The 18067-nt window shown below is 51.0% G+C and overlaps 6 protein-coding genes across 6 annotated transcripts; 3 read left to right on the top strand and 3 right to left on the bottom strand.

Annotated features, from left to right (window-relative positions):
- Positions 1 to 4284: 4284 nt before the first annotated feature.
- On the top strand, positions 4285 to 4704 carry TGAM01_v201176 (hypothetical protein; the record flags this gene model as incomplete). Its single annotated transcript, XM_018805408.1, has 1 exon — positions 4285 to 4704. One exon carries the CDS (start codon positions 4285 to 4287, stop codon positions 4702 to 4704), a length of 420 nt encoding a protein of 139 aa, XP_018661317.1.
- Positions 4705 to 9687: 4983 nt separating this feature from the next.
- TGAM01_v201175 (hypothetical protein) lies at positions 9688 to 10195 on the top strand (the record flags this gene model as incomplete). The annotated part of the gene is made up of 2 exons (XM_024548706.1): positions 9688 to 10021; positions 10071 to 10195. 2 exons carry the CDS (start codon positions 9688 to 9690, stop codon positions 10193 to 10195), a joined length of 459 nt encoding a protein of 152 aa, XP_024406522.1.
- Positions 10196 to 10841: 646 nt separating this feature from the next.
- TGAM01_v201174 (hypothetical protein) lies at positions 10842 to 11966 on the bottom strand (the record flags this gene model as incomplete). Its single annotated transcript, XM_018805407.1, has 2 exons — positions 10842 to 11457; positions 11521 to 11966. The coding sequence occupies 2 exons, from the start codon at positions 11964 to 11966 to the stop codon at positions 10842 to 10844; spliced, it is 1062 nt and encodes a 353-aa protein (XP_018661316.1).
- An 821-nt stretch (positions 11967 to 12787) lies between these two features.
- TGAM01_v201173 (hypothetical protein) lies at positions 12788 to 13705 on the top strand (the record flags this gene model as incomplete). Its single annotated transcript, XM_018805406.1, has 1 exon — positions 12788 to 13705. One exon carries the CDS (start codon positions 12788 to 12790, stop codon positions 13703 to 13705), a length of 918 nt encoding a protein of 305 aa, XP_018661315.1.
- A 288-nt stretch (positions 13706 to 13993) lies between these two features.
- Positions 13994 to 15852, bottom strand: TGAM01_v201172 (hypothetical protein; the record flags this gene model as incomplete). The annotated part of the gene is made up of 2 exons (XM_018805405.1): positions 13994 to 15637; positions 15715 to 15852. The coding sequence occupies 2 exons, from the start codon at positions 15850 to 15852 to the stop codon at positions 13994 to 13996; spliced, it is 1782 nt and encodes a 593-aa protein (XP_018661314.1).
- Positions 15853 to 16367: 515 nt separating this feature from the next.
- On the bottom strand, positions 16368 to 17913 carry TGAM01_v201171 (aldehyde dehydrogenase; the record flags this gene model as incomplete). Its single annotated transcript, XM_018805404.2, has 2 exons — positions 16368 to 17701; positions 17901 to 17913. 2 exons carry the CDS (start codon positions 17911 to 17913, stop codon positions 16368 to 16370), a joined length of 1347 nt encoding a protein of 448 aa, XP_018661313.2.
- Between the last annotated feature and the right edge of the window lie 154 nt (positions 17914 to 18067).

The following is an 18067-nucleotide window of genomic DNA, read 5'->3' as shown; positions in this document are numbered from 1 at the left end:
GCCGTACTTGTACTTGATAGGGGCCTTGAGATATAACATGCGCTCGAACTCGAAACCCGGAATGGGCGTGTGGTGGTGGCGATTCCCTCCAAACGCAAGAGTCTCGGCTTGGTGGTAAACAACGAAGGTTGGTTGACCAGATCGGGCATGCAGAGCTGATGCAGGGATGGGCTGCGAAACTGGAGGGTGCGATAATGGTCGGTGATGAGAGGTTGAGCGAGTGTCAATGGGGCGCTCGGAGAAGAAAATCGAGGTGTCGTCGACGTCGTCCAAGAAAAAAAGGCAAAGGAAGAAGGGCGACTAGCAGAAATTGCGATGGTGAAGCAGTGGATGTGCGGCGAAACACGAGGGCGGATAGCCTGGCTCAGGATGCGAGAAGGCCTGGAACCAGGATTTCCAAGCTGAATCGAAAATCGAAACAGGAAAGAAAAAAAAAAGAAAAACCACCTGCGCGTTGAAGAAAAAGCCTGCGAGGGAACGAAATCGCTTCAGCGACAGGCCGGCACGAGGTGGGAGAGGAGAAAGGGACGAGGGTGGTGGTTTGGAGAATGAGGGCGAAAGAAGAGAGAGAGGCAAGACAAGCAGAGCAGGCGAAGCGGATTAGAGTTACCGTGGGCTTGGGGGGTGGGCTGGGAGGGAAAAGATACAAGGGTACTTGCGCTGGGCAGAGCCTGATGGGGGACGACGTGGTACCTGATACGTCAAGCGCGGTACTGCGACAACCTGACGCCGGCCTGCGCAGCACTAACAAGCAGCGCCCGAGGCAGCGCCAGACAGCCAGACACGGCGCATGCACGAGCGCGCTGCCTTGTCCACGGTATCCGATACAGCACGATACAATGCGATACAACTCGCAGACGAGAGAGAGGCGGCTCAGCTCGTCATTCGCAGCAGCACAAAGCCAGAGACAGCGCCTGACCCCGAGTTGAGCACGGCAGAACTGGCAGCAGGGCGAAGGTGGCCAACGGCTGGCAGTCGAGCAAAGTGTACCGTACGGTAGTCAGGCGGACACTAGCAGAGGGAGGGGGGGGTTTATCAGGACGGAAGAGGATGGAGATGGAGCACGCAGAATGTACCTGCACGGCCGTACCTGGTACCGCCTGCAGCTGCGAGAACCTACACGGCGACGACTACAGTGAACGGCTTCTACTCCAGAGTACCCATTAATGCCACTCTGGCTTTGGAAGGGAAGAAAGAAGGAAAGATTTGGCTGAGCTTCGGCGCGCGGTGCGGCTTGGCTTTAGGGCCTGTTGAGCGATACACCCAAGCACTAGCGCTGTATTAGAGTTGTCCACACTGAGAGGTGGCTTTCCAGAGGTTGAGTTGCACGGAAACGAAGCATGTGCGAGAAGCATCGTATCTTCCTAGATTTCCTTCTTATCTCTCGTTAATAGTTCATAGGACTTCACTGCAGCTGCACGTAGCGCTCTCTTGCGTAAATCGCCCGGGACCAGTAAACAAAACTCTGTGCCCATTGCGCATCGTAAAAGCTAAACCTTGGGTAACCTTTGACAGCGGGCGACGACGAGACAGAGAGACATCTGCAGCATTCACTCAACTAGAGACATCCAGGTCTGCTCAACTACCAGTATGGCATGGCATGGATGGGCCTGGGATTGGCGACCGGCGGTGGATCATTCGAGGGTCCCCTTGGGCCTGGCAGTTGTCTGTCTGGCGCCTGGGCTCTGGCATCGCTGATCTCGGCCGTGGGTAGGGCTCTCTCACGGCGAGTTCTGGTGGGAACGCTAGCAGATTGGCCAGGGATGCCTAGCATGGGGGTCCCACATGGCGCTCAATCCCTGCCATCCACTCTCTCCATCCCGGTCTGCGAAAAAGCTGTGAGCTCGGGTTAGCGAGGCCATTCGCAACCACCAGGTCGCCAAAGTACCGGTACGCATGGCCGGCGATGCTGGCCAACTGGCGGCAGGCTTTCTGCTAGTACGAGTACCTCCATATTGTCGTCGCCGGGGGCCGATGCGAAGCATTTTTGCGTTCAGGTAAGCACTGAGGCCAATACTAGTAGATGTGGTAATGCTGTACATAGTAGATTGTATGGGGCACCAAGCAGGTACATGTTTGGAATTATTCACTCGTCTGAACGGCTCATGAAAGCCGTCTACTACTTATACACAATGTACTCGTATCAGCGCTGCATGCATGTCCACCTAGTCTGGCACGGGAGAGGCGCCTATCACACCCGTGAGCAAGGTTGCTGGAGTAAGAGTGCGTGAGAATGCCGTGCCGCGGGCCAAGAGGATTCCATGCGTCCGTTCAACAGCAAGGACGGGTCTCTCTATCAGAGACATACGTAGTGCCCCGTAAGATTCTCCATTGCCGCTGGATAGACTGCAAAAGACTGAGCAGAGCGTGATTCTGACTGGTGTATCTACTTCATACAACTTCACTTGGCTCGAATAGCGCCTGTCTCTCGAGATGGTTTGGTGCATGCAGTATGCTAACATGTACTCATTCAACAAGAGGTGAGCTTCTTCTTGAATCTATGTGCCAGACAAGAGCAACAGTGAGAGGAATTTTCGTTTTCGGGCAAACTGAGATGCCAAAGCGTCAAGAATACTGCGGCTTGGGGAAGAGGCAAAAAGAGACAGCACTCAGGCTCGCTGATGGTGGGCGCATTGCCCTGGGACTAATCCATGTCTAGCGCACATGGTACGGGGGCTAGTTTGCTTGAACCCCTCTCTTGGAGGTTTTGGAGAAGTCTTCTCTATCGAAGGCCATGGGAGCTAGGTATCTTGTGCAATCGTGATCTGGAATTGGAGCAGAGGCAAATGTACAGTAGCTGAAAAAGCTGTGGAGATGCTTGTCCCCGTGACCAGCCAACCAAAATATGGAAAGGAGAGAGAAAGAGAGAGAAAGAGAGAGAGAGAGAGAGAGAAAGAGAGAGAGAGAGAGAGAGAGAATAGCAAGATGATGGCAAATTATATCTTAACTGGGCGTCAGTAACAATTTCAATCGATCTTCACAGGCTGACGGCACTTCAAGATTGCCGTAGCCCACGCCAGCTATAATAGCGCGCGCATTGGCTGCACATTTGGAGGCTGGAACTCGCACACACATTGCCTTACATGGCGCTCTTGGCAACTGAAGAGATGTGCCTGTCGTTCTCTAGTGGTACAAAGCAACCTTGTCGACGCCCCAGGAAATTGACAAGATATTGACCTCGCTGGTCTCTGGCAAGCACTAAGCTGAGGAATCCTACTAGATAACTGATAACTTGGCCAGCAACGAAGCTTGTACTACTACGATTAGCATCACTCTATGATAGAGCAGAGGAAGAAAACCTCAGAAGCTGGATGGAGAGGTGCTACTGGATTCTATCCAAGAACGACTTCTAGCCACCGAAATCGAGCGAACCACTGCCTTTGCTTACCTGCCCTATGCTATACCGTCTGCTACTAAACTTACCTGACACTGCGGAGCACTTCGTATAGTAGCACTACAGATGCCTGGGAGCATGCGCTATGGAGTCTGGAGTAGTGCTACCAGTTTCTTCGCTGACATGGGAACGGCAGGACCCACCTCCGGCCATCTCCATTCTCGAACCCACGTATCGCCAAGCTCTTCAAGACACTGTCCGCGGTACTCGAGACCAAAGTACTGCTACCATCGTCAGGCGCTGCGAAGATACATTTGATCGCTTGTGATTTTGATGCTGCTGCTGCTTGATGTTATGACCTCTTTGCTGATGAAATATTGCAGATTTGCTTTTCGCCATCGTCTTCTCGAAGCTCCAAAGGAAGGCAGAAAGTTAGCAGTGTCTTTGCCCCAGTTCTCATTTCATTCAGGTCGGCCTCCCCTTGCGTTGTCGCACGCCACGCGCGTTCCTGAGCCTTCATGCGGCTGCGGAGTGCGTATCAAACATTCTGGAAGATAACGCCTGCCGATGGTCCAGCAGAGAGACAGGCAGCTTACGCGATGAGCTGAGCGAACGTAGGTTGGTTATACCAAGCACTTCTTCTCGACCATGCTATGGGAAGCATCTCCGTCACATCTCTTCTACCTCTCGCTAGCAGCGGTACGTTCCGTCTAGGCTGTGCAGACGTAGTAGCGATTCCTCTTGGGCCGGCGATCAGCGAATGAACAGGTTTTGGTGAGGCGAAAGGAGATCAGGACGGGCCCCACACGCTGTTAGCTTGCTTCGCCCACGCCTTGGACTGCAAGTTTTCGGCAGCTAAAACTCTCCATGCATGAATTTTCTTTCCACTGTTTCAACTTTCCGCTCGCCTGCCAATCCTATCAAAGTTCAGGCTGGCTGGGCTGGCCGCCATGGCCTCTTTGGCCCTGATCTTGTCTGGATGGAATGGTTGCGGAAAGGAGACTGGAGGCTGCTGGCTGCATCAAAGGGGGCAGCCCCAATTGCATGTGCGCCAAAAGTACAAAAGTACAACAGCCAAAGGAGACGAATCGCGCAGAGCACGTACACCGTGCCAGGACTACGATTACAAGAATGCGCAACTCGCTCGTATTCTCATACTTCCAAGCCCTAGCATTATCTACTCGGGGCTTGCCATGTGCAAAGACGAAAGGCCAATGTCAGCCGCCGCCCACAGCCCCCAGGGTGCCCGGCTGCTGCTGGTCTTAGGGCTGCTTCGTCGTGCCATGAGTTATACCGGGTGCTCTACGAGGAGTGCCGATTCTCCCAACAGACTGACAGCAGCAGACGGCCTTGCCCCTGGAGCGTTTTGATATTTCGCATCCAACGCTCCGGTACTGCAAAGCCAGGGTTGAGGGAGGGGGAAAGGGGAGATTGTTGTTGTTGGTCCTTACGTTCGGATCCCGGCGGATTTCATCTAGAAGTACTCTTCGATCACTGATTAGCGGTCGAGCCCCCGGCCGATTTCCGCTGCCTGGTCTGAACCTTGGGCCACCATTTTCTGGGGTCCACCCTGTCGGCTGAGATGCGCCGTAGCTTGTGGTGGATTCATGCTGGCAGGTCGCCCATGGTGCCAGACCCTTTATTACGGAGTATTCTCCATAATATGTGCCATACACGACTACCCTGTACGAGTACAAGTACGGCACCGAGGTGATTTCTCCAACCACCATGGTTGTCCCATCGGGCATCTACATGTTATGCTACCTACGTGTATCTACAGAGGGCCGCCGTTCAACTCACCAAACGCAGCAGAGGGCCGGCACGCGCACGTACATGCATATTCGCAGTGAGACAACCAGCGCCAATTGGCCGAGCCTTGGGAGCCTTGACCAAGCCACTGCCTCCGCCCGTCTCACTATACTGTACTCGTACGGAGTAGCGATATTGGCTTGGCCCAATGCTTACAAGTAGCATTCTCTGCCAAAGTACTTAGCTTGGGCTTGGGCAGCTCATTTGCGTGGTGGCAACTCGTCTGTGCGTCACTAGTTCCCGCGACTGGACTTGGACTTTTTTTAAGCAGCTGGAGGACGTTGGACATGCTGCTGTTTAGTCATCCGCAAAGGGGCATGGGGAATTTTACGCTGGCGATGCATACACTTTCACCCCGATTGACGACCAATTGCCGCGGGCACACTTCAAGATTACGAAATGTGCTCTTCGCATCCAGCGGACTGCTAATCTATCCTCGTTATGCTAGCAGTATTCGCTTACTACAAGTACAGTACGAGCTACGAGCACCATCTAGCAGAGCTAGTGGCTTCCAAGCTAAGCGAAGAAGACTTCAGCAGTACCAGGGTCAGCGATGGCAGTTCCGAGACATACGAGGCTTGTCGTTTTGAGTCCCCGCAAGCATACTACTGAGGAGCCATAGTGTCAACAGGTTGCATCGGAGATTCACGGTTCAGGTTAGGTAATCTTGGCGACTTCAGCCTTTGTGCAAACCGTCTGCCAGCTGCTGGGCGCCATTTTGCATCGTGGCACTGCAGAGGACGGTAAAGCCGACGTTTCACATCACGACGGGTAATGAAATCGTGAATCGGGCCATAGGTCAATGATTACTTCGTATGTATGAGATAACAGAGGTTTATCGGAAAATTATCCGATAGTATTTTGTATCGTTTGCCTAGGGGTATCTCTTCCCCTCTCTGTTGCAAGCCGGCTATCCTGTTGGCATTAGCCACTTTGGTCTTACAGCTTGCAAGGATAAGGGACACGTCTGAAAGTGCGTCACAAGCATTGCATAGACTGAGGAGCAGGCGACAGTTTGGATGGAACATGCGGTTTACAAGGTAGGTACAGGTGCCTTTCGAGAAAGGAGTGTTAGAATGCTCTTCCTGCATCGGAATGCAGCAGTAGCAGCAAAGGAGGGCGCCCATATGTTGCTGCATTCAATGGGCCTGGTTACCGGTCCTCCGTATGGGCTGAACATTTGTCTATTCGCCACCTGAGATCAGCTGCTTCAGCTCCAGCCTGACTCGCGAATCTATCTACCTGACAGGCATCACTCTGGGACGTCACAGTTGTTGTGTTCAGATCGACGAGTCGTAACCCTTCGATCTCCCCAGAATTCCTTTGAAGTCGCCTACGAACCACAGTTCTTGGACCTGGGCTAGTTGTCTAGCGGCACTAGACGTTATGAATACATCTTTCTATAGTGTCTGATTGAGTATAGCATTCACCGCTCCAGTCCTCCGTGCTGTATCCCCGTTGCTTCAAAAGGGGCTATCCACAGTAAAAGCAACAGCTCACAAAGCATTGGTAGTAAATCACGGCTATAGTTAATCGATATAGGCTTCCTGACAACTACGTTAGTACAAGTCCGTTCTGTTGATCTTCTCGAAAGATCTCTCTTGGTGATAATCGGCGGATGGGATGCGTGCGCAAATTGCTGTCACACCCTTACCGGGGTCCGGACCGTAGACAGCTGCTGCTGCTAGTATGGATGAATGGATGAGCCGGGGCTAGGCTGGTCGGCTCCCCCCTCCCAATAGACTACGTCTATCCTATTGCTCATACCGAGATTCAATCGAGAGGCTGCGCTAGCCAGGTATGTACGAAGTTACGCATCGCAAGCCGACATCTGGCGTCCGGCAGTCCCTCCATCGTCTGCTGTTGACGTTTACAAGCAGAACCCCTTGTACAGAGTTTCGACTTTCAGACCAGTGGATGGGACAGCACTCTGAGCAGATCATTCACCAGATTGAAACAGCACAGATGGTCCTCTCTTTCGCCCTGCCGATTTGGCCGACTCTGCTCCTCTTGCCTCGTGTCAGCGGCCCTGCACTCTTTGATTGGACGCCTCCTCGGCAGCGCTGACGTTAGTTGGCAGCGCCATCGAGCCCACAGCTCTTTTGAGTGGTAGAAGATCATGCGCCGAGCTGCATTGACCTGGCATGGCGTTTTCTCTCTGCATCCTGGCAAGCCTGGCTATGCTGAACCTCTCCAGCCTTGTGGGTTTGGGGCAAAAGGTGGGCGCCGCCACGGCGATTAGCTGTCATTAGCAGCAGGGCTTCGTTGCATTTGATTAGGGTGTTGTCGTGGCGTGCGTTTATTTTGTGGCATTTGCTTCCTAGCGCAGGTTCTTTGTTGCGTGTCCCCTTGTCTTTTCCTTCGAGAAACGCCCGTAGGAAAGTAAGATAAAAGAAGAGGAAATTGGTAGGCTACCTGGATAGCTGACATGCAAAGCCCGGCTTTGTATGGCATTGCAGCATTCTTCATTTCCTTTCTTTTCCTTTCTCTCTTTGACTCGTTTTCTCGTGCTCTGGTTCTGTCAACCTTTTCTTTCTTCTTTTCTTCAATTGCGTGTTTGACCTTGTGTTGGTGCCCGGTGCGCTTTGCGTAGGTTAATTACGGAATCATGATTCGGCTGGCTATTTCTAGGATTGGTTTAGCTCCTCGTTGCACACACAGTACTCTATGAAGTGGGAAGCTTTACTTATGACGGTGCGCTTGGCATTTCATCTTTCTGAATTCTAAAAGGCATTGACCTTTCACTTATTTCTTTCATTTCTCAATTGAAAAAGAAAGAGTTGCAGGGGGAAAGCAGGGCTACTGATGAATCAAGTAAAGCGTGCAGAATAGTGGTGGCGCGCATATTTCTATCTCCAAGTCCAAGGTTTTTGCAGGATGGTTCATTATATCTCTACTTTTCATCAAGTATCAAAGGAAAGAGCGACGTCGTTGTCATTGCTTGCAAAAGACTTTTTATGGGACTTAATTTGACTTATTGAGTTTGAAAGAAAAACAGGAGAACAGGAAAAAAGCAACGTCCCCTTTCAAAACTCCTCGCCAATCAAATCTTTTGAGAACGAGGCACCCAGCGCCACAGAGCGTCGTGTTTTCCTTTGTGTTGCATACTATGGTGTACTCATGAGCTCCTTGTCAGAAGCTTTAGTATGATGACTTATTAATAGTAAAAGTTTACATGGCGTGTGAGAAGGCTTATTGGCATATGTCCGGGAGTTGACAGCCGGCACTAGAGGAATTTTAAAAAAGACGACGTGTTTTGAGAAAGGAGGGTAAGAATGCTTATCTTGATGTGAAGAGTCTTACGCTCTATATAATACGTTGGAATGGCTGTTTAGAGTGTGTGCTGTATAAAGCATACCTGTTTGTCCAACTATAGAAGAATTTTAAGGTGGTTATGAAAGTCTAGGAGCGCTCAATCCAAAGTCTCAGATTTGAACGGAGATATTTAGAGGGACATCCACTGCATTAGAACAGCGAATATTTAAGAAGAACCCGACATTTATAAATCAATGCGGCATCGTCGCTACATTCATGAGATAATTTATTGGTAGGTTAATTCCTATCTTGCGATTGCGAGTTCTGGTAGTGCCCGGCGTTGCATTCCCAAAAGTTTCGCTTCAATTACAGCTACACCCGCTGCAATTTGGTGTAGCCAAATGCCTAATCTGCAGCAACTGATGTGCTCTTCGGCTGCGATAAATCACTCTCTGCTTTCCTCTCGAGATGTGATATTAACATCTTCAATGGGAAAAGAAGATAAACAGAAGAAAAAGAGGGACATCAGTAATCGATATAGAAGGGCCAGTCTTCTCGAAGCCTCTTGCTCCTCTAGGAATGTCTCCGGCAGATCGGTACCAGTCGCCGATCTAGTTTTTCCACAGGTCACATCCCACCTTGAGGCTCTTGAGATTGGTGATAGATGAGCATTGTAGAGCGTCCAGCAGTATAAAGTCGGGCAGATTGGAAGCTTGAGATTAATATAGAGTGTAATCTCATGAATTCTACTCCAACACCCGTTTATCGCAAGTATTCCATCAATCCAGCATTTTTATCCTCGCTGTATGTTTTCGGCGCCATCACTACAGGTGCTTCGCCAATGATGTAGGCGCAATGAATGCGGCATGCATGGCCGCTGGTACCTCCTATCATCTCCATCCACTCCGACACTGCCCCTCCACCCTGCATGAATCCCACCAAACCCCAAAATGCCTTCACCATATATCAAAGTCCACACGCGACTGCTTTTTAGCTTTACACCGCAACACTTCAATCCTGTTCGAGATACTCAATCTTCATACCTCTGCATTTGGTCTTCTTCAAGCGAGCGAGCGAGTGATAGACCATGGATTTATGTGCATTGTAATGCTTGATATTGTCTTCGAGTTGTTACTTCTTATACATCCTTTTTGGTAAATACAAGCACCTAAAGTACTAGCATGCGCTGCTATAAATCTGTCACCGCAACATAACACCCGGGCCTCGACAAGTATTCGTTTTTTTTTTTTTGGCAAATCTTCTTAAATTGGCCAGCCCGGTAGAGAGTAATGGCCAATAATCGAGCGTCGTCTTCAAACGCCCCCGCAGATAACACAGGCAGCAACTCGTACAATGAGTCCACCAGCGAGAGTCATGCCGCCAACATTATCGAGGCTACCGTGGGAATTGGATTTTGGAATCAGCAGGAGGAGCTACCTAGGGAGCAATCATTAGACGATGATTTTCCCACCCCGGGGACAAACCTTAGCAAGTGTTCGGATTGTGACCATGAACGACGCCCTGGCGGTAGACAGCATTACAGTTATTGCCTCCTTCTATTTGTCTGCCCAGGAAACGAGACATCTTCATCGGATAATAGACCAGAGTCTCCCGAATTAGAAGGTAAGCACTGTTAAGGGCGTTTCCCCTACGAGCTGCTAATTAGAAGTAGAAAAGCGGCTCTATACACAAACGATCTTACCGGATGCAATGGTAGATCGATATCCATCCACCGCCGGTATAGACCCAAGTGTCCTCACTATATCAACGGCAACACCCGAACCAAGGTCAGTCTGAGCCAAGAGCTGAGATGATTCTTTCCCTTCGCCTATCCAAACCATCTCTGACAAGCAAGTATATCCTCAGGAACCACTCATCTAAATGTCCTACTTGCCAAAAAGATTTCACCCATTCCAGACCTGACAGCCTCAAACGCCATATGAAAGAGGCTCATGTAAAAGGAGAATATCCCTGCCCTCACCCAGAATGCAAGAAATCCAAGATCCCCTTCAAGAGGCTTGGCAAACTGGAAAATCACCTCGGCTCGTGCCATCTTGAGAATCAGCTTAGAGAAACGGAATCTCTGAGTTAGGATAAGGTCGATAAATCTCTTGAGAGTCGGGAAAGGGCTAGTAGCAGTCTACTCATGTTTGGATAAACTATCAATACGGATTCATGTCAAACCACGATAAACTAAAATTGCATTACAACTATATATAGGGATTGGCTATATATGCCATGGGGAGAGATGTTCATTTACAGTACAAAACAGCTAGATTGATTGAATTGCAATACGTCATGTAAGGGAAAGTTTCTCATACTCAGATCTTCACTTCGGCAAAGATTTATTACATTTCATTGTGCATTGACTACTTAGGAAAATAAAATATAAACCTGCTTACGGGCCGCATATATAAATAAATGGGCGACATTCTTACCGACTCTAATCGATACCAGTGCGCAAAGGGCCCCCTCCCGTGGTGACTGAAACTCCCACCGTGGTGATTGAAACTCCTACCGTAGTAATGGTAGCTCCTAATGTGGTGATAGAGCCCGTCCAAGGCTGTGGCAAAGGCGGAGGTTGCGGTGGCCGCACTATGACCTCGATATCACTCGGCATCGTCTTCGCGGCTCCGTTTTCCTCCTCCAAAGCTGTGGTTACCACTTCAGCATCTGAGAGTGTTCTGTCCCCATTCCCATCATCATCTGGACACCTCTCTCGCTCTAGTTTCATATCCATAATCATGCTTAGCTCTGGGCAATACTCTAGTATCTCCTTTCGGCGAGACGGGTCTCCCCATATCTCTTCGTTCAAGTTTTCCCCACCGCCGCGAATGTGATAGCCCATGGGTCTCTCCATGTAGACATCTTCGACAGCAATAGCGCCATCTACTTTTGATGCAACTCTTGCTCCGGGTAGCACCCATAGACGCTTTCCGAACCACTCATCTTCCGGTTCCGAGTCATTGAAGCGTGCTTGAAAGCTAAGGATCCGTTTAATCACTGACACTCGACGGAGAGAGAGGCCACCGTTGCCTGGGAAGCGGTCGTCATCATTTCTATACCGTACGTGTCAGGTTAGGAATTTTCCGAAATGTTCCAACATATCATCAAATACATACCGCGAAGCACCTGCCCAATCCCAGTCAAGCCGGTCATTCAGACTTGTTTCCGAGTTTGCACATAGAATGCTGTCATGCTCATACTTCAAGATCCACTCTACTCCTGGCAAGAACTCGTCATAAAATCTCGAATCGGTAAGCAGCCTAAACACATCCTCCTTACTGGCAACACTCCATGGAGGAGGAAGCTCCACCAAATCTAGCTTTCCAATAACCTGCTGGTGCTTGATTGAATAGGCTTGGCTCACGCTGTGAATACTCTCAGGCGAACCGATAAAGAGAAATCGCCAGTCAGGCGGCACCACCGTTGTCATGTGTAGAATCAACGGGGATAGGCGAGGCATAGGCCTGGCTTCGATGAGAAGAGCAAGCTTTGACGAGTTGTAAGCGGCGCGAGGGTCCTTGGCGGGCGGCATTAGCCAGTATAATTTGACATTGGGAACCATTTTGCGTGCTTCTTCAAGCCCGGAGGAGAATTCGGATGCGATGACGGGCTCGTATTGGGAGTGTAAACGACCTAAATACCACCTATAGGCGGGCCTCTTAGCAGTTGAACTCTGATTAGACAACGAATTCAGGTCTAAAGACCAGATGTTTGACACACATGAGGACCAAAAGGATTGGCAAAAATATCCGATTGGGGGAGATAGAGAGAACCCCTGAGTTGTTGAATCTAGCCATGGTGGTGGCAATGGTTGGTTGCTGGTATAATTGGGAGAAGCTATTACCGCTACATTCGCGTTGGTCTGGGGAGCCAAGTTGAAGCAAATCAACTGCTATAAATTATCCAGCTACCAAATCTTATTTGCCTCCAATTTGACGCAGGCGGTGAGAGCTTCTACAAGTACCCGCGTTGGGAAGGAACAAAGTACGTACCTACATCAACATCTCGCCTACTGGCCGACTCTAACGTGATCGAAGAGTTGGAGCCATCATGAACAGTTTCTGATGGCAGCAATAAACGGAAAGCAAACGGCGCTTTCCATAACCCCCATATGATATCTCGACCCGCGTGCGTCTATAATCGCCAATAGACAGCATCCAGCCAGCTAGTTCGACGGGATGCCCGCCAATCACTATGTTCAATTCCTCCGAAATAGGACAATGGCATTCCTTTGGCATACCAGACGAAGACGGTTCGTGATACTGTGGATATCCATCGTGTTGGTTTGCACTTTTAATGTTTCTTTGCATCTCCAGCAGTTAACCGTATACCAGGCTCTTCCTCCTGTCACTCCCGTACCTCGTCTCCAACTCCAACATCTCCATGTACATTCCACGCATCACATTCGAATACCCAGAAAGACCACGCATCAACCCATACAACGCCTCCAAAGTGGCCCTTCTCATCGAAAACCGCCCCAGTGCTATTCTCGCACCCATCCTGCTACACTTCATATCCGTCGTGCCCCCAGATTGGCAGTTCCGCTTCATGGGCTCTCCCCTTTCGGTGGCTTCAGTCAACCGTTCTGTCGCCATCCAAAACCAGGTTGCTTCTGGGAAGCTTGATCTCACATACATCCCCACAAACATGAGCACAAACGGACAAGAGGAAATCAGCCAGTTTCTTACCACGCTGTGGCTATACGAGGTCGTGCTTCAACCGGCAGAGTGGCTGCTGGTCTTCCAGACAGACTCCATGCTCTGCGCGAATAGCAGACTGAATCTCAACGACTTCTTAGAATACGATTGGGTTGGCGCGCCGTGGAACCCTGGAGGACAATGGGGCGGGAATGGAGGATTGTCGCTGAGGCGTGTGAGCCGCATCGTCGACATCCTGCGCAATCAGCTACGCGCCAACGGCTCGGAGCCCGAGGATGTTTGGCTATCCGAACGTCTTGCCCACCATCCCGACGGCAAAGTGGCTAATGGATCCGTATCACTGACATTTTCTGGCGAAATGCACGGCGGACAGCTAGAGCAGACTGTAAATGTTTCAAGCAGCTCTAAGATTGAGCATGTCGACGATGGTGAGTATATGCCAGGGGTAGATGACTGGAGAATAGGATATTACGAGCCAATGGGGTACCACATTGGCGGCAGCGGCTTTTTTCTCCATAGCCCTGTTTGGGGATCGCCAGAGTTGAGGCAACACACGTGGAAGTACTGTCCAGAAGTCAAAATGGCATTGGCGATGGATGTAGCCAAGTATATCCCTGGTAATTGCGGCGCGACGTGGATATGAGTACAGATGGCTTTTGAAAAAGGAACTGATTATCCATATACATTTAACAGCTTCACTATAGACCTATTTATTTTGAGACTAAATGTTATAAGGGGCTCAGAACTTTGTCTCTGCCCAGCCCAAATCCTCCAGATTTAGCCTTAAAAGTAGATATGCGGAGCAATTAATAAGCAAGTAATAAATTTCCTCCCAGCTGCTGCATTCATAAAGCCAGATTAAACCACCGTTCAAGAGATATCGTTACAATGGGAACAGGAATAGTGGATGGACGCAAAGGAAATGGCCCTATTAAGCCAGCCCTTCCGCCACAGCATGGCCAACGGCACCTGCAAGTTCACCAAACAGGATACCCCTGAACACACTCTCGCCCATATTCTGTGTCCACGCACCTGCCGACTGCATCCTCTGCTTCCAGGCATTCTTCTGCGCGTCAGGTAACTCTTCCCAAGTCTTGGCGGGCCCATGAACCTCTTCATCGTGGACATCCAAGGCAATCTTCTTACCGCCAGGGCTGTCCTCGGCATCTACAACAGGATGGTCTGCTTCCCACATAACGAGGGTCTCGGCAGTGTTGACGCCGCTACCTGCTAGCTTTGAGATGAGAAAGTCCTTGTTGAAAACTGCCGGTGGGTGAGCCGGGTCGCGCAAGGTGCCATGCCAAGACGGGAGGAACTTTTGCGCATTGATAATTGGCTTGCTCATGCCATACATTTCCATGATACCCTGTCCGATGACGGCCATGATGAGGACAATGATGGAAAGGGTGATGACGACTGGCCGTCTGGAAGGCGCCTTAGCACGCAGGGCGGTGACATATCGAGCTGCCGTCTCATCGACCGGCTTTCCGGGAGATACGTCAATATGTCGCTTCAAGGCGATGCTGTGAACAGTGACGCCACTCTGAAGAGTAATGCTTGCCAGCTTAAGGAACTGCTGGGTGAGGTGTTGCTTGGGAGGGACGAAGTTCGAAAACGCCAGACCGGTAATATTATCCCCTTTGTGGGCGTCTTTCAGTGTGTAGAGCGGGTTCAAGTTTGAGAGAAGCTGTATAGAGGCAAGAGCCTTGTGATCCATGCTATAAAAGTAAATCGAAGAGTCGTTGCCGGCTACCGCAATGACAAACTGCGTATTGCCCACGGGAGTCGACGGAGACGGAGGCGGCGACGCATTTGCAATGGCGAGGGCGGTCGCAGATATATTCTTGGGGATACGCACTGTCGCAGATATCCGCGCGTTGTCGTGGCCTGGGGTCGGCAATCGGAATCCCTGGAGGATGACGCCGCTTGACTTTGGTAGATTGGCAGCGGCAAGGATGAAGCTGGGTGTAACGAATCGAATCGAGCGAAACGCAGCCAGCTCACCATGGTCTTCAGTCATTGTGAAAATGAGCTCCGGATCACTGTTCTTTTGGCCAATCTTGACCAGATATAGCTCGTACTTGTGGCAGTAGGCCAGCAAGTACTCTCCATTTTCGCATTGAATGATGTCCAGATCCTCTGCATCCTTTTCCAGTTTCAAGACACCCTTGGACTTGGGCTTCGGCCCCGAGGCATCAAAAATAGCCACCTGAGGCTCCTTGCACATGCGCGTGGCCGCGGCACCAATGGATCCAGAGATGCGCAGTACCGGCTGGTAAGTGTCGGCATCCGGGTTCGCGAAGAAGGCGCTTCGAGACACCTCTGCGACCTGTACATCGGGGTTCTTAGCACCGGCGGCTCGCGACTTGGTTTGCTCGACGGAAAACGTGCGGAGGTGGTTGTTTTTGCCCTTGGACATCTCTTTGGGGCTCGAGTTGACGCCGGCGTAGACATAGGACAGCTGGTCGTTTGCACGGTCGGCAACGGCGAGCGACATGACGGAGTCCTCATCGCGGGAGAGAGCAATGTCTCCAGCTACTCGCAGTTCGCCCTGGTCAACGGTTTCAACGACGGACTACACAGAGGAGCAGCACGGTTAGCATTGGCAGCTAGAACAAGCAATCGCACAAGGTATCACAGAGCGTCACGCACAATCTTGTTGGCCACGCCAGAGCGCCCAGCGCCGCCACCTCCGCCGACAACTAGGCGGTTCGCATCTTGAGGATCAAAGCTGACTGCGTACAGCGGATAGTCGAGCTTTATGCTGGCTTGCGGAAACGGCAATGCCATGGTGGTCGATGATGTCAGGGTTTGGTATCGCGGGTCGTGCGGATAACTTATTCGCTGCTTTCGCCAATTCCAAAAGAAAAGGGAAAAGCGCGATAGAAGCAGGACAAAAAAGAGGGAACAGACGGCCGTTGACTTGGAATTGGGCGCGTTCGGGTTCAGGAAGCCATCGAGATGGGTTCCGGCGACGAATGCACGAGGCTGCAGTTTGTGGCCAGATAGTCGAATGGCGGGAGCTTGGCGAGATTTGGCGGGGGATAGCTAGGAGCTGCAGCTGACAGGGATGGTTTAGCGGCATGTGCTTGTGTAACTCGGTACCTCCACTTTCAGTTCAAGTTGTTGGCAGCCGCATGAGAATCAACGACGACCACCGCAATTCTCTATAAATCAACAAACACTCTTATACCCTTTCATTATCTGGCCTTGCCCAAAAAGCGGACAATGAATTGAACGGTATGTGCGTATCGGCGCTTCGTTTAAGCTACATCGACTCATCTAGGTAGGTAGATAGTTCCAGCTCACTCATCCGTCAAGTTGACAAGCACCGCCTTGACAGAATAGTAGCCCTTCAGTCCATCTTCACCAAGCTCTCTCCCATATCCGCTCTCCTTCACCCCTCCAAACGGGACTCTCGTATCAGAATCGTTGCTGCTATTCACCCACACCATACCAGCCTCCAAATTCCGCGCCACACGGTGTGCTCTTCCCAGATCCTTTGTGAAGACTGCGCCAGCAAGCCCATACCTGCTCGCGTTGGAGACTTCTACAGCTTCTTCCTCTCCTTTGAACCGCGCAATGGCTGCTACCGGGCCAAAGATCTCCTCCTGAAAGGCCGTTGTGTTCGTCTTGACATTGGTAAGGATAGTTGGTGGAACGAAGAATCCTCTTGAGGGCAAATCCCCGCGAGGATGAAAGACTTCAGCTCCATCGTTTCGAGCCGACGATATGTACGACATGATGCGTTCCGCGTGTGCCTTGCTGATCTGGGGCCCCTGATATGTCCTCCCGTCAAATGGGTCTCCCAGGATCGAAGTCTCCTCCGTGAAAGCCTTGAATCTCTCCACGAAACTATCGTAGATTCCATCTTGTACCAACAGCCGTGACGTTGCCGTGCACATTTGGCCTTGGTTGGCCATGACTCCCTCGTGGGCCCATCTCACAGCCTGCTCCAGATTCGCGTCGTCAAACACAATCAGCGGTGACTTGCCCCCCGTCTCCAGAGTGACTGCCTTGAGTGTGCCAGCTGCCATGCGCATCACCTCCTTGCCCGTTACCGTGCTGCCTGTAAAGGAAATCTTGTCCACTTCTTGGTGACGTGCCAGAGCAGCGCCCGCCTCTCCGCCGCGCCCACTAATAATATTGACGACTCCGGGGGGAAAACCCGCTTCACGTATGAGCTGTGCCACGTACAGCATCGATAATGGCGTCTGCTCCGCCAGCTTGAGCACTATCGTGTTTCCGCACGACAGGGCAGGACCAAGTTTCCACGCTGCCGTATCAAGGGGATAGTTCCAGGGGATGATCTGGCCGCATACGCCGACAGGGTGTTTGACTGTGTAAGCCATCTTCTTCGGTCCAATATCAATCACCGAACCTTGGTTCTTATCTGCCCATCCGGCATAATAGCGAAGCACCTCGGAGAAGTGCGGTACATCGTAGCTTCGTGAGATGGACAGCGGCTTGCCATTATCGAGCGTCTCAATGGCAGCAAGCGTTTCACCATGTTCATCTACCAAGTCCGCCAACCGGTTCATCAGGTGGCCTCGCTCAGTGCCAGACAGTGACCTCCATGAAGGCTGCTTAAGTGCTTCTCGAGCAGCTTGAACTGCCCTGCCTACGTCGAGCTCTCCAGCTGCGAATACAGAGCAGATTTCCTGTTCCGTGCTGCGCCGGATTTTTAAAAGTGTCAGCAACCAGATTAGGGGCCGCAAATTCATCCATCTGCATCTAGGAAGAAACGTAACAAACGGCAGTACACACTATGGGTTGGTCGTAGCAAGCTTGGCCCCTCCAGCACTTTCACTAAATTGGTTGTTGATAAACAAGCCCACGGGCTGTGTCCATCTTGCTTCATTTGGTGCCGTTAGTTCAGTCTCTAGCCGGGATGACAACAATCGCTGAGAATGACGAAACTGCCGAATGAAGCTCAGCCGATGGACAGCACTTTGAGCAGGCCTCGTCAGCTTTGCAACTGCCATGCATCTTCCTCCTAACATGC

This window comes from Trichoderma gamsii (assembly GCF_001481775.2).
Source record: "Trichoderma gamsii strain T6085 chromosome Unknown Scaffold_3.2, whole genome shotgun sequence".
In the NCBI taxonomy this organism is placed as follows: Eukaryota; Fungi; Ascomycota; class Sordariomycetes; order Hypocreales; family Hypocreaceae; genus Trichoderma; species Trichoderma gamsii.
Note: the sequence above shows the minus strand (reverse complement) of the source record. Positions and strands in the feature narration are given on the sequence as shown.